At 45.1% G+C, this 14,963-nt stretch overlaps 1 protein-coding gene and 1 long non-coding RNA gene across 2 annotated transcripts; both read right to left on the bottom strand.

The window, feature by feature from the left end:
• Positions 1-2,290: 2,290 nt before the first annotated feature.
• Positions 2,291-6,010, bottom strand: LOC114797171 (uncharacterized). Its single transcript, XR_003750817.1, has 3 exons — positions 5,890-6,010; positions 3,260-3,422; positions 2,291-2,908 (listed from the first exon to the last, which is right to left on the bottom strand). It is a non-coding gene; the product is annotated as an uncharacterized LOC114797171 (long non-coding RNA).
• Positions 6,011-10,782: 4,772 nt separating this feature from the next.
• tent5c (terminal nucleotidyltransferase 5C) lies at positions 10,783-13,038 on the bottom strand. Its single transcript, XM_028991687.1, has 2 exons — positions 12,927-13,038; positions 10,783-12,027 (listed from the first exon to the last, which is right to left on the bottom strand). The coding sequence occupies exon 2, from the start codon at positions 11,997-11,999 to the stop codon at positions 10,830-10,832; it is 1,170 nt and encodes a 389-aa protein (XP_028847520.1). The 5' UTR covers positions 12,000-12,027; positions 12,927-13,038; the 3' UTR covers positions 10,783-10,829.
• Between the last annotated feature and the right edge of the window lie 1,925 nt (positions 13,039-14,963).

Raw genomic sequence — 14,963 nt, 5'->3', positions numbered from 1 at the left:
ATGCTTAGATGGGGCAAACACTGTGATTGGTCACAGCTTCCCCATGAATTTGACTTAAGGAAATCTGTTTTCATAATTAAATAATAACAATATAGATATATAAACTTAAGGCCACACAGTGATGAGGAAGTGAGCAAAGGGTCACCACACGGGTACGGTTGTACGTCACGACTCCGGTTTCGTTTGTTTGGTTGTGTGTGTTTGCATGCGCTCCACATGCTGGTGTGGGCGGATTGGTGACTGAAACGTATGTAGGTGCTTGTATGTGTGTCCAGCCCTGTGCCCCCTTTTTTCTAAGGTGTGTGTGGAGTGCAATGCGCAATAAAAAAAAAAAAAAGAAGATAATTATACTAATACAATGCACTACATACACTAATGAGAACATGTGAGAAGTGTGAAGACCAGCTTCGCTTATCAACCAACAGGAAGAACAATGGCTCTGGCTCACGTTAAATGTGTTCCCCCTCTTTTTGACCATTGGTCGTGTCACTGCTTCCTCCCTTCCTGTACTGTGTTTGGCTCCTTGTAATTGGTGAGGGATGTTCTACAGTCTCTGATGTGTTGAACGAGTCGTCATTCGTCCACACAGACCAATGGAACGGTGCATTTTTCACAACTCTCCAGATATGACAAAGAAAGTGCACCCTAGGGGGCGCTCTTTATATGGATTCATATATTGTTTTGTTGTGCAAACAGGTTTCTTGTGCAATCTGATCCAGTTTTAACTTGAAATTGTGATTATTACATTAGATGCTATAATGCTATTATATATGTTATTATATTTTATCACTATAATTACATATAGTTATGAAATAAAAGAAACATTTTTTTTATACATTTATTATATTTTAACTTTTCTAATAGTTGGAGTGAAACAAAAGCATTTTACAGTTTCAAATGGCACACACAGTACAGGCCAAAAGTTTGGACAGACCTTCTCATTCATTTATTTTTATGACCATTTAACTTGGTAGATTCTCACTGAAGGCATCAAAACTATGATTGAACACATGTGGAGTTATGTACTTAACAAAAAGTAGAGACCTGGCCTCCACAGTCACCGGACCTGAACCCAATCAAGATGGTTTGTGGTGAGCTGGACGGCAGAGTGAAGACAAAGGGGCCAACAAGTGCTAAACACCTCTGGGAACTCCTTCAAGACTGTTGGAGAACCATTTCAGGTGACGACCTCTTGAAGCTCATCGGGAGAATGCCAAGAGTGCGCAAAGCAGTAATCTGAGCAAAGAAACTAGAATATAAAACATGTTTTCAGTTATTTCACCTTTTTTTGTTAAGTACATAACTCCACATGTGTTCATTCATAGTTTTGATGCCTTCAGTGAGAATCTACCAACGTAAATGGTCATGAAAATAAAGAAAACACATTGAATGAGAAGGTGTGTCCAAACTTTTGGCCTGTACTGTATGAGTAATTTGGAGTCCAATAAGATGCCTCTAATATTTTGGGTCAGGTTATGGTCAAGATGTTGTATAATGAATTGCTTAAGGCTTATAATTTCTGAGTGATTCATTCTAAAAGTGTACTTTTTTGAAGGCAGACATTTGATTTTTCACTTTCTTCTTGTGTTCAGCTTCATTTTCTTTGCCTCAGCAACATATATGCTGCTTCTTACATGTCTACAGTAATCTCAGAACAGTTATCTTTATAACAACACCTGCAGTTGCTGAGATATTCTCAGTTTATTTTTGGTATGTCAGTCATATGAAAAGAGGTTTTCTGAAAGGGGCCAAGAGTCTGACAGGTTAGGAGATTTTTTTTCTTCTGATTCAGAGGACAGTTTGGCGCACGCCTATTGTTTCCACCTCTGTCATTGTTCTGCTGACAGGAAGCGCAGGCCCCTGATTAAAGCCACCGCGAACACATCTCCATGGTTCCTGTCTGTTTCACACCTGCTCTCCACTCCATCTGGTGCGGAGACAGCGGAACGTCATCGCTCTTCCCCACCGCTCCCTAATCAAAAAGGGGGATTAGAGGCCTGCTTGGCGAGAGGACTGGCGAGGAGTTGATGATGGGAGGGATGCTCTTTGCCCGCGAAGTGAGGAGAGGAGAGGAGGATGACTCAATCACGTACAATCACCGCTGCGTGTGCAGCGGGGGGATTAGCGCGGCCACCTGGTCAGAATTGGTTCGGTTCCGCTGTGAATCACGACAAGCTGCTGAGGACACCGGAGTTTGAAAGGGTCGTGATTATTCCCGTGCTGGAGCACCACCGGGGATACGGGAAGGACATCGCGAGTGTCCAAAAATGATCAGTCTGTGGCAACTCTGTGTCAGTATGCGCATGTTTAATGAGCTTGTTAATTAAACATTTGGGATGAAAATAGACATGTTGGGATTTAGCACAGGTTCGGTTTAACCATCTGCCATAACCATAACACCAACACTGACTAGCAATCTTCTTGACACTAAACAGTACTGTAACTGGGACACTGCTTGCTAAACAGGTGCTGTCCTTTTGAGGAGAAGTTAAATTTAGGTCTACAGTACAGGCCAAAAGTTTGGACACACCTTCTCATTCAATGTGTTTTCTTTATTTTCATGACCATTTACATTAGTAGATTCTCACTGAAGGCCTCAAAAGTCACTGAAGGCCTCAACTCTGGACCCAAATCTAATACTTGTTATCACCTCTCCTAGAGATTTACTGATTCTGATTGTCCACTGGAGAAGGCAGGAAAATAAATTTTCTGTATTTTTTTTTTTACTCACAAACATGACTTGTGTCCCTCTGGAGACACCTTACTGATGAGAGACTAGTCCTCATGTTCAGAGTCCTGCTTATAGCATGTCTTACAACATGGACGAGCATCATGACATTTGTCCTCTTTGTGCTTCCAAAATGTTATGAGCCACCATATTCTACAAGAACTCTGAAGGTGTCCTGTCCTGTTCGGGTAAGGAAAAGGACCTGTAATTAGAAGGTTTGCCGGTTCCCGAGATGCCAGCGTGCCACTGAGCAAAGCACCGTCCCCACACACTGCTCCCCGGGCGCCTGTCATGGCTGCCCACTGCTCACCAAGAGTAATGGGTTAAAAGCAGAGGACACATTTCATTGTGTCGCCATGTGTCGTGCTCCAGTGTTTCACTTCACTTTCACTTTTTTACTTTCAGTTCAGTTTCAGACATGATTAATGTGACACTCATATGGAACTAAATGAATTGCTGTTTAAATGAATAAACATCTGAATATGAATAAATAAATTAATAAAGGATAACATATTTTTGACAATCTGGTACCAGCATGTTACAAGCAGCTCCTCTCCTCTGACAAGCAGGTTGTGTTGCAAAGTTCCAGCACCTCCATCTGATGCCGGAATTGATTGAGAGACAGAGATTTCATCTTGTTCTTCGTCTTGAATTTTTCTTCAAATTAGTCCCAAACAATATCTGCATGCTGTACCTGCGAACAATCCAAGAGGTCAGACAGGTGGAACGGGTCAAAATGAACAGTCACATGAACGTCTGGACACGGAATTTCCCAGCAGAATGTTGCTCGTGGCATCAAAATCCTTGAACTGGCTCCTTTCTTCTCAAGGTGCATCCTGTTACCCTCTCTTCCCTAAGTGAATCTGGACGTCTACACAATGCACAATTCATCCAAGATCCAGCTATGCACAGCATCTTTGCATGATGTTGTTATTGCCTTCTTGGGCCAGTGGGAGAAGTTTCTCACCAAAGCGGACCATAACTCCCAGTCAATTCTAGATTTTCCATGTCATCCAGTCTTACTAATCTGATCCTATCGTCCAGTCCGAAACACCCCTGAAACCCTCCCACAGATTACCATGTGCTCTTATTCAGATGAAGTCTCAAAGGTCACCATGCGAATTAGCAATGAGTAATTTAATCAGAATGTCCTTTTCTCCATGATAACCATGAATAGAAACATTCTCACTCAGATCACCATTTTTGAAGATGAACGCATCATGTTCATCGTTGCATTCTGACAGATCGTAATCGGCGTCCTTCCTCCTTGAACGAACCCGGAGACGACGCCTAAACCCTTCCAGTATTTGAAGTTCTTCCAGATCCTCTGCAAATGAACAGATGTGTCCTCACAGGCCCCTGTTTGTTCAGCAGATCCCATGCTTATTGAGTTTGTATCTGTATTTTATTGTGTCTGTCAGCACCACCACCTTTGCCAGAGGGGTTATGAGGAGGTCAATGTTCTGTGAATGCTTACGTCCACTAGGGGGCAGACAAGGTGCCAAAAGCTCAGACTTTGTGATTTTAAGCAGCTTTGTTCACCATGTTTTGAACTTGTTCTAATCCTTGGGTGTCCTAACTGGAGCAGCAGAAGAGTTTGGAGGAGCTGTCGGCCCAACTCTTTCTCTTGCGCGCCCAGTGACATGATGGGTAGACGCGTTTGTTGGAGACAGAGTGAAATAAGAGGACAAATCCCTTCATTTTCCTTGGCGAAGGATCAGGCATTTTGATCAGACTGCAGCCTTCGTATCTGGGTTGCATGACGGATCCAGTGTGTTTCCTGTCCACTGCGGCGAAAAACAAGTGATCCACATGCAACATATAATTAGATGCTCCTCACATGCATACCCACACACTGCCGCCATATGAGGAGTGAAAGAGATACGAAGGTGGCTGCAGGCGAGGATAGCACAGACCCAACATGATGCGGTACCCTGGCCGCGATCTGCAGGGGTTTCCGAGAGCTGCTGGGGGACCGGCTGGGGCCAGAGAGTCAGTGAAGTATGAGGCCTTCTGAGAAACGGCTGTACAGGATGTGAGGAAGCGCACGGTGCCACCAGTCAAATGTGTTCCTCGCCCCGTCCTGTCCCCCCTCTCTGTTTCAGCCGCAGGAACATCTGGCGCTCTCCCTCCACCCATCACCTGTTTCTGAGGACCCACTAATGCTCCTTTAGACATGCTCTTGAGCAGGTCTGTGTGTGTGTGTGTGTGTGTGTGTGTAGGTGCATGTGTTTCACTGTTTGCTCAGCTTGTCCATTTCCTTGCCGGGAAGGACAGTTTGCTCCAGCTGCCGTGATTCTCACTGTGTAGATGCGTATGATCAAAGCTGCTCTGAGGACCAGCAGCACTGCCCACGGCGCTGTAGGCCTGAAACTAACTTTTCTTTTTTTAACAGTTGCAAAGAATATCAAAACTATCAGCAAGAACTAACAGTTCCAGGCATTTTCTGGCGTACAGGCTGTTTTTGTTCTCATTTCGGATTTTGCATTACATCTCGGTGACATGCATTAACCTGTTTATCCCTGTTTGGCTGTGGGTCTTGGCTCTGACTTAGTAGAGGCAGAAAGAATAAATATGTATGAACATGAATCACCAGTGAAGCTCTCAGTTCTGCACTGTCCTTTGATTAAAACAGTCTTTGGGCTATTAATATAAAAGTTCTAGAATTATAGTTCTGATAATCAATCTGTATGTTTGGGTAGAGGACGTGGATGAAATCCTTACATCAGCTAAAAAGCTGCTGTTTTCATCTTATTTTCATATTTGCATTGTTTTGTCTCCCCCCAAATTAACATAAAAAATTATACTCCCCCATACTCACCAATTTCACTGTACCTTTACTACCTCCCTTTATCAAATGATTTAATAGATTTGCCTTTTCAATAGCATGGTTGAATTTGATGAATAATACATCTATCTATGTATCATGATTACATAGTCATGGATGATCCATGTGTGGGGATTTTTCAAAAGAGTGAGAATGTGATGTGGAATACTTTGTGTACTTTGTGACCTTTTAACATTGTCAACACGTCATTGTCAGAAATGTATTCATTTGTGACATTCCCTTTTTTTTTCCATACAACAAACACATGTATTCTCAACACTGTGGAACCTTGCAGTACTCTAAACTCTTAAAATCAAATTCAAAAGCCACCAACCAGCTCCCCCATGCAGCAGCAGCACCTCGATGAGAAAAGCTCCGAGCCCTGCGGCTCTTCACGTTCACACACCAGCGTGGCCAGGATGTAGAGAAAGAGAGGGTGCTCAGATCATATTCTCTCTCCCTCCAAACGCCCCCCTCCGCCCCACGCCTTTCTCTGTACGCATTCTGCTGTGTCTTGCCTTTCCATTGTCCCGCCCCACATATTTCTATCAGCAGTATTCCAGAAATCAGGCATTGTTGGCCGGCCATTCGCTGCCTTTTTGCCTGATTGTTGTTCTCTCACTGGCTCACATGCAGCCTAGGCCTGGTGGGAACATTCAGTGAGTGAATGTAACAGGTCAGTGGTCATCTGCCTCTGATAAGCTGCTGCGCACACACACATACACACACCTAACTATTCTGAAAAAGAAACACTGCTAATAGAAAAGGGAAAAAAAGGTTCTTTGGTTCAAATGAGTAGATGTGTGTGTGTGTGAAGGAGAAAAAATTGTATATGAGTGAATTATTTATCAAACAGCAGTTCTCCGGAGTGAGTGATTGAGTGTTTGCACAAACACAAACACAAACACACACACACACACACACACACACACCACACAAACACCACGGGAAGTCACCGGTTGAGCCGGTGAATGGGGCTTTAACATGACCGCGTCTTTGGAAACAGTGACACAGAGAGAACATGCCTTTGCTGGAATTTAAGTCATGTGTCCCTTGACTCTTCGGCCAGGGTGCAGGGGCAGGTGTGATAGCAGCAATGCTACAACAGGGCCCAGTCAGTTCCAGCCTAGCACTCTGATTCGACAAGAGGAATTCCACCAGAGACAATATCACATGTTGCCTTGTGTGCGGCCACCTATACAAACTGTCACCGGTCACATCTGATTTGTAAATGTTTAAAATTAGGGGTGCAACAGACAAAAGGTCTGAAAGGGTTGAAGTAGCCTAGTGGGTAACACACTTGCCTATGAACCAGAACACCCAGGTTCAAATCCCACCAACTACCATTGTATCCCTGAGCGTCTCCAGGGGGACTGTCCCTGTAACTACTGATTGTAAGTCGCTCTGGATAAGGGCGTCAGATAAATGCTGTAAATATAAAAGGTCCACTTTGAATAATGATATATCAAATTGAATATGGAATATGTTCTTTGGTCGACATCTATGAAGCAAGTTGGATTTTTATCCCTTCCATCCCTTATAACATCTCTAGCATAGCTTTGGCCTTTGAACTGGTATCTCATACTCATGCCTATCAAGTATTATTGCTTTATTAGGGGCCGCATACATAGACTATAAGATTTCTAAATATACAGTAAAGATTAGTCAAATAAAATTCTGACATTGATTGTTCATTTGGAATTGAAGGTGTTAGAATTGCAGCGACATACATTAAAGTCTTCTTGTTACCATATAGAAGGATCATGATCGTGAAAACAGGGCATTATGGGAGTGGTGCAAGTCCCTCATTCAGGTCCATTTTAATGCCCTGCTGCAAAACAGAAAACCAAAGTAGTAAGAGTACGGGTGAAGAAAGCAGACTGTCCCCTGGTTGACGTGTCCCTTTTGAGTCAAGGCAAAGCAGCATTGATGTTCACAAGCCCCTTTCTCAGAAGTGATGGGACTAATGGCCAGAAGTTGTTCTCAGTGCTGAATAATGCTGAGCCATCGGCAGCATTTGCATGCCAGGGCTCAGTGGAGCGCAGACAACATGGGTTAACCACAAAGTAGGTGACACCTTGCTGACGTGTGGAGCAGCACAGCCTGAAAACCAAACATCCCTCCCATTAGACCGAGAGACAACACAAGAGATCTGTTTTTGCTTTACGTGATGAAGATCAGCAGATAAGGCTAACACCCACTAACCACACACACATTACAAACACGGTGAGACAGACACAGACCCAACAGTATTCAGAGAACACCAGCTGTGTGGAAAGGATGGAGGGTATTTTGTAGAATCTAATGCAGGAAATTCACCTTCGTGATTGCTCTACAAAACTAGTCAAAGAAAATTGTAAAGCAATTCACATTTTCTAAATTTGGGTGGCAGTAGCCTAATACGACCACAAAGTCCCAGTCTCAAACCCAACTTACTACCATTGTGTCCCTGAGCAAGAGCATTAAATATAGTTCCTAGTTTTAATTAAGAAAATCTGTTCAAGAAGAAATATTCCATGCAGTCAGGATCATATATAAAATAAGGACAGGGCAGTTATTGGGTTCAATTGTTTATTTATACATTTTTCCAGATGTTCACCATCCAAAGGAAAATTAAAGTGAGGTAAAAGTGCTGAAAAACAGAAAGAAACTGTATAAACCAACATGGTAACAAAAAAAAAAAAAAAAAAAAAAAAAAAAAAAATCCACCAAGCTGACATTGTAGCTCTGAGGCGCTTATGCATTTCAAAATATATATATTGTACAATATCTTTCACCCTTGCACCTAGAGATACCTACACTGATACAAGACACACACACACACACACACACACACACACGTCAACAACCTGCTGAAAATTCCACAGCTCTTAAATGCAACAGTCAGCACTTTGAGGACAAGAATGTCTGCAGATGGTTGAAGGGGAAGAAATAAATAAATTAATACATCAACTATGCATTTCTTAAATAAAAAAAAAAAAAAAAAGTTAATGCTGCACCTAATTGAGCCAAGTCAGAGAAGAGGGGAAAGGGGAGGGAGAAACACCCAAGATCACCCTTGACTAGAAGTGCCCCCATCTTTACGTCACACCACACCACGCCTCATCTCTGAGAAGTACATCTGGGCTAGATAAAAACCACTCGGACCACGTGCACACAGACGTAGGTTCGCCACATTACGTCTGACTTACTACACTCGATCAAACTCAGAGACAGACGTAAAGGAACCGCGGTGAGGTGGGAGGAGGGGGAACGTAAGCGATACCCCCAGAGATACGCCGCACACCATCTAGTAATGTCCCTGAGACACCAAGCCCCACACAGTCGGAGAGCTGGCCGGGAGCACGAGGCCTCTAAAGTGCTTCTCTACATTGGGGGTGTTGAAAGGATTCGGCCTCAGGTGGTAGTCTGCTCCACAGTGCCCGGCAGCCCTGGTAAAAGATGCAAACACACACAAAAAAACCCCCCCAAAAAAACAGAAAAGCAGGCAGCGGGTGTCCGACAGACAAAAAGCGGCAGGATTACTGGATTAACTGGACAACTGGAGCTAAAGCAAGAAGGGGGGAGAAAAGCTGGGACAACGTGAGCAACAGGCCTGACTGTTCACCTTTCCCATGATTCCAAAACGTCCAGATCCATAATATTCACCGTCACACAGTCTCGACCTCAGCCCAGTCAGTCAAACGCACAAATAAAACGCACCCCGACACGACCCCTGCATTAACCCGTGACAAAACACCAAACCCATCTCATTTAAAGGGAGACCAAACATTAAAAAGGCACTTAAGGGCTTTGGCTATGGTTCAAATGTCACCGTGGACCCCCCCCCCAAAAAAAAAAACAAAAAAAAAAAAAAAAACCCTGGAAACACAACCACCTGACCCTCCCGTGCAGAGTTTACTCTGACCCCCAGCCAGCCCTCCTCCCAGCCGGGTCCATGTGTGCAGCAGATAAGACTGGGACAGGGTTATCTAGTGGAGCAAGCGCTTGCACAAGCCCAACTGGGAGCAGCTGTAGGGGGAGGGGCGGGGTGTAGCGTTAACCATTACGTAAGGACGAGAGGAGCAGTTCTGCGGGAGGAACTCGGAGCGGCGGGCGCACGTGTGGAGACACAGAGTCAGCAGCCAGCAGCCCTGCGCGTATATAAAACCGAGCCAATCGGAGGACGCCGCGGGGGTTCCGCTCGTCTCCACGGACCAGAAAAGGGTCGGAGAGTGCGTGCTCACTCCACACACACGCGGGGAATGAATGAGTCGGTCCTCGCACGGACCACCCCACCACCCGCTGGGGGCCAGAGGGGTAATTCTAGACCGGCACCACGCTGCGCTCTCCTCACGTGGGACGTGCTGGAGGAAAACCATTTAAGGGCAAGAACGCTCACTCACGCACTCTCTGCACTCATCAAAATGTTAACACTCTTCTGCCCTCAAAAAAAAAAAAAAAAAAAAAAAAAAAATCATGAGAACATTAATTGACCTGGACAAATCTGTAATTAAAAAAAAAAAAAAAAAAAAACCTGCAATACTGTAAACGCCTTCACAGCGTCCGGACCGCCTCGACTGTCAGACATGCAGAATCCTTGAATATAAAAAAAAAAAAAAAAAAAAAAAAAAAAAAAAAACACACATCATAATAATAGTAATACAGCTTCAGTTCTTCCCTTTGATCAAGGCCTAAAGCAGGGCACAGGGTGAGACTGAAGACGAGCGCACCAAACCAGACTGTGGAGCGGAGCTGATGTCTGGCGCACACCAACACACACACCTGCCCATCTATCCCCCCCCTTCAATTTCATAAACTTTATTTTTTTTTTTTTTCTCTACATCTTTTCTACATTTTCAACTTTTTTTGGTTAATACCCTCAACATTTTCTGACCACTTTTTTCATCTTTTTTTTTTTTAAACACATGTTAATTTATTATATATATTTTAACCCCCTCCACACACACATTATCTTATGACAAAAATAATAATCGTAAGTCACACTTTTCCAAGCAGAGGGTGTAAAGGCACCGAGAAAAAGGAGGAATTGGAGACAAAAATGGAATCCAAGTACTAAAAAAATCACTTTGGATCTAATACTCATCGGGGTTAAACGGACCCCAGACCCCCGTTTAAAAAAAAAAAAAAAAAAAAAAAAAAAATTTATGTCTTTTTAAATACTCTTTAAACCACTCTTATACTCGCAGAGGGAAATACCAGTTAAGCCAGTTTACTTTTTGGGGTTGCTTTTAATTTTTTTTGCCGTTTTTCCTTGCAGGACGTCCTGGCTGTTCAGTTGCAGGGCAGCCATGTTGGAATGGACTGGTTGTACGAGGCCACGTAGTAGTTGCTGAAGTTCAGGTCCCTGACGTACGGCGCCGGCTGGTAGTAGCAGGTGACGCTGGACGCGTCCGGGATGGCGTGCTGCTCGGCCAGGACCCTGAAGGCGGTCAGCGAGATGAGATTGAGCGTCTGCCGCCGCTCGTGTCCCATGAGGCACACCGTGCTCTCGTTCACCACGCGCCGGAGGATCATGAGGTACTCGTACTTGCTCTTCTCCTCCCCCACGAAGTGGCTCTGCAGGTAGGCCTCCAGCTTGTGCTGCTGCTCGACGATGTCGGGGAAGTCGATGAAGAAGCGGGAGCACATGTAGCGCTCCAGGCCCTTGAACTCCTCCTCGTCCGTGGGCCGGAAGTCCCTCACCAGCAGGTTGCAGTATTTCAGGAGGCCACCGCCGCGGATCTCCTCAGGCCGCTTGGTGGCGATCAGCTTGTTTTTGAGGTGGTCCAGGGCGGCAGCGAAGTCCCCGTACATGCTCTCCCCCAGCACGGTTGGGTGGAACTTCTCGGACATGGGGGTCTCGGAGACGTCGTAGTAGGAGAGTAGAGAGTCCAACACGATCTGGAAGGAGTCCACGCTGAACTCGAACTGGCGGCGGATGGAGTCCACAAACTTGAGCTCCACGTTGCGCCCGTCATTGTTGCAGAGCGAGATGAGGCTCCAGCGGTCCTGGTCCATGTAGACCTTGACCAGTTTCTGCACGTACGCCTCCTTCAGGGTCATGGGGGTGATCTTCTCCTTGTTCACGCCCTCGGGCAAGAAGTCCAGCAGTGTGCCCAGCACCACATCTTTGATGAGCTGGAACTCCGCCTCCCTCGGGAGGTCCACCCTGAAGATTAGGTCCAGGTCTTTGTAGCTCCAGCCAACATCCTGCACCAGCACGTGGCTGGCCGTGGAGCCGTTCAGACGAACGTCCTTCACTTTGATCCCCCTCTCTTCCAGACGGCTCCGGACCATCTGCACAATGTCTTTAAGACGCATCTCCAGGGTGGGGAAGTTCCCCCGACCGTGAACGGGCACCACCTCTGTCAGGACTTCATTCAAGCGGCAGACCTGGTCCCAGGTGAGGACGCTCTGCGACTCGTTCTCCTTGCCGCAACCGCTGCTGCCTGCTTCAGCCATGTTCACGTCTTTGGTTTCTTTGAAGGCGCTGAGGAATGAGAAGAAACGGTCATTAGCTCTGCGAGCACGAACACACATCGAAGTCAATGTGACTAATAAGCAACCGAAGAGCGACTGAAGGTCAAGTTTAGGAGTGGAGGGGATCTGTGGATAGATCGGTCTTCAAAACGCTCCTTCCAGTGGCTGGAAAACATGGGCAGAATCCAGGCCGGCGGGAATTGGGGTTTTGTACAGCCAGTCAACGTCCCACAGTGGAAACAGTGGCCTGGATGGAGCAGAAATCTCCACAAACGTTCAGGCAGGAGGGACTTCGAGGAGAGAGAATCGACCAAACTTCAGGCCCGCGTCGTCAGAAGCGAGTCGCCAACACGGCGTTCATTTTCTCCTCCCTTGGCCACGTGGATCGTGGACTAACCCGCGTGTCACCGAACACGGGTGAGGATGAGAGAAGGGTCTTTTATACGTATGGTTAAAAAAAAAAAAAAGTATAAATGTCATTAAAAAGAGAACGAGAGAGAGAACTTCCAGAGCGACTCCACACAACGAAGAGTTTCCAGAAGAGCCGCCGAGCACGGGACCGCCTCCCGCAGTAAATATTCATCAATATTAGTATTTAAAACCAAACTCCGCGTCCTGTCTGACCAGCAAAACCACCATGAATTAAATTATATATATCATTACCCGAACACAGACGAGAGCTCATTTAACTACAGGGACAAGCTGGGGGCAGTTTGTAAAGCAGCACATCAAACATTCAGTCTTCGGGCTGTAACCCCAGCACGATAAAGTAATTATTAAAATGACCATGCTAACTCATAAAAGTGCGCTGACACGCTAAACAACAGCGCGAAACTGAACACGTGTGAAAAGTCCAACTAGACGAACCAATTCGCACTAAAACAAACTAAAACAACGTTCAACACTTACTAGAAGTGAAGCTTCTTGAAACATTCAAGCGTGCCGGATGATGTTAAATGTGAGCGCCGCGGCCACTTCCATCCATAAGCCCCGCCGTCGGTGCACCCTTCACGCCAGATGAACCCGCGGCCCGTCTGCTGCTGGGCGAGCGCCGGTCCCTCTTATAGACCGAACAGCACCCGGCCCCAAGCGCGGGATCCCTCCGCCCGGCGTCGCTCTGACACCCTGCATTCAAAAAAATACCGCAGTCGCCAGCCAGCAGTTGTCGAATGGACACGTTATAAGAAACGTGTGGATTTTTAAATCTGTCCCTTTCTGTTGTGAGCCGCTTTTGGAAGTTATGAAGAAAACAATGCGCGGTGCTGTATCACGCCGCAGCGAGGGAGATTTGATTGGTCGGCGGAGCTTTTCGCGTTGCTAGGTAGCCGGACGCGTCTGCGTAGCGTCATGCTGATGAGAGGAAAAAGGAAGTGGAGGAAAAAAGGAAAGGAAAAGATAGAAAGGGAAAGGCCAAATGGACGCTTTTTTGTTCGTAGGAGTTTTTTAATTCATCTTTATCTATAATAGTTTGTGACTCAAATACCGTATTTTGATGCCACCTGATATTAAATCATGTTGTAAAATTGTTGTGAATAGACTGTGCATTAATGTACACTACCCTGTTATATTAGATTAGTGTTTAATTTGAGTATTTACTGCCTTCACATGCTTAAAGAACAATAGGGACTCTGCATGATGTATCACTTCATACCCTGATGCGCACCCAGAACAGGGTAAACATGACCTCATCAGACCACATGACCTTTCCCCATTGATTCAGAGTCCAGTCGTTGTGGTACCTAGCAAGCTGAGGCCTTTTTTACATTTTTTATTTTTAACCTCATCAACAGGAGTCTTTCTTCTGGCCACACAGCAGTTCAGTCCCAGTCCTCCAAGTTTTACATTTCTTAGTTAAAGTGGAAAAGAATTCACTTTAACTGTTAAAAAGAACTGGCCATTTCACTTCTATCAAGCGTTTGAGGGTTCTTGATCCCTGTTCTTTCAACATTGCTTTCCAACCAGCTGAGCTGATGGTTGTCCACTATCCTGCTGGGTTGTAATAACGTACTGGACGGGCTTGTGGCATGCACTGCATCTGTTAGAATGAAATAACACATTATCAGCTGAAACATATTCATCTCGGCAGTAATTAACAACTGTTAATTACTCGGCAGTAATTAACAAAATCCCGTCTTTATTTGTTTGTTTGAATCAGGGTGGTAGTGTACAACATTACCTTATTTTATTTATCTTGGATGGGATTGTGGCATGTTGCACTCACCGAATTACAGAATTGACCATGAGTTGGGGGTCTACTTCCTTTTTATTTGTCAATGAGCTGACATGAGGCTTTTTGATTGGATTTGCTTCTCATTAGAGATTTAAGGGAATCTCCCACTGAAGAGCAGTTCTTGCATGATGGCATTTCCATTGAGTGCACACTTCTTTTGATCCAAGTGAGCAACTATAACTAAATGTGTTGTGGAGGAGGGGGGATTTCAGAGAGATAGAGAGAAGGAGGTTTTGTAGAGGCAGTGGTTGTCATCGGGGAAGGAAATGCATCGGGGAAGGAATTCCCCTTCAGATATGTCACCTTTACACACACACACACACACACACACACACACACACACACACATACACATTCTTTATCATAGATAAAATAGAATGTTGTAATAACCCAAAACATAATTAAAGCATGTGTGTTTGTGAAAGAAAGAGACAGAGAGAGAAAAGCAACAAAAGCGACACTCATTTTATCTTGAATTCTGTGTCCTCTGATGGCTGCTGACGTCCCGAAACAACTTTCATTATGAAACCAGTAGAATCAGGCCGCCCAGTTTCTAGCTGAAAGCCTGTGAAATTAAGCAGAACCTCTCCAGAACATTTCCATTTCTCACAGCCCATTCTATGAAGTGATAATATTCCACTGTAAAACGCATTTTCAATGTAACTGAGTCATGAAGCTGTGGTTCAACCTGCGGAGGACCAGGTGCAGCTGTGCTG

The sequence above is a fragment of the Denticeps clupeoides genome, chromosome 9 (genome assembly GCF_900700375.1).
Source record: "Denticeps clupeoides chromosome 9, fDenClu1.1, whole genome shotgun sequence".
NCBI classification, from domain to species: Eukaryota; Metazoa; Chordata; class Actinopteri; order Clupeiformes; family Denticipitidae; genus Denticeps; species Denticeps clupeoides.
This window is presented reverse-complemented; position numbering and strand designations above follow the sequence as displayed.

Excerpts from the sequence above, each read along its gene's own strand:
- tent5c (XM_028991687.1), bottom strand. The coding sequence starts at position 11,999 with ATGGCTGAAGCAGGCAGCAGCGGTTGCGGCAAGGAGAACGAGTCGCAG.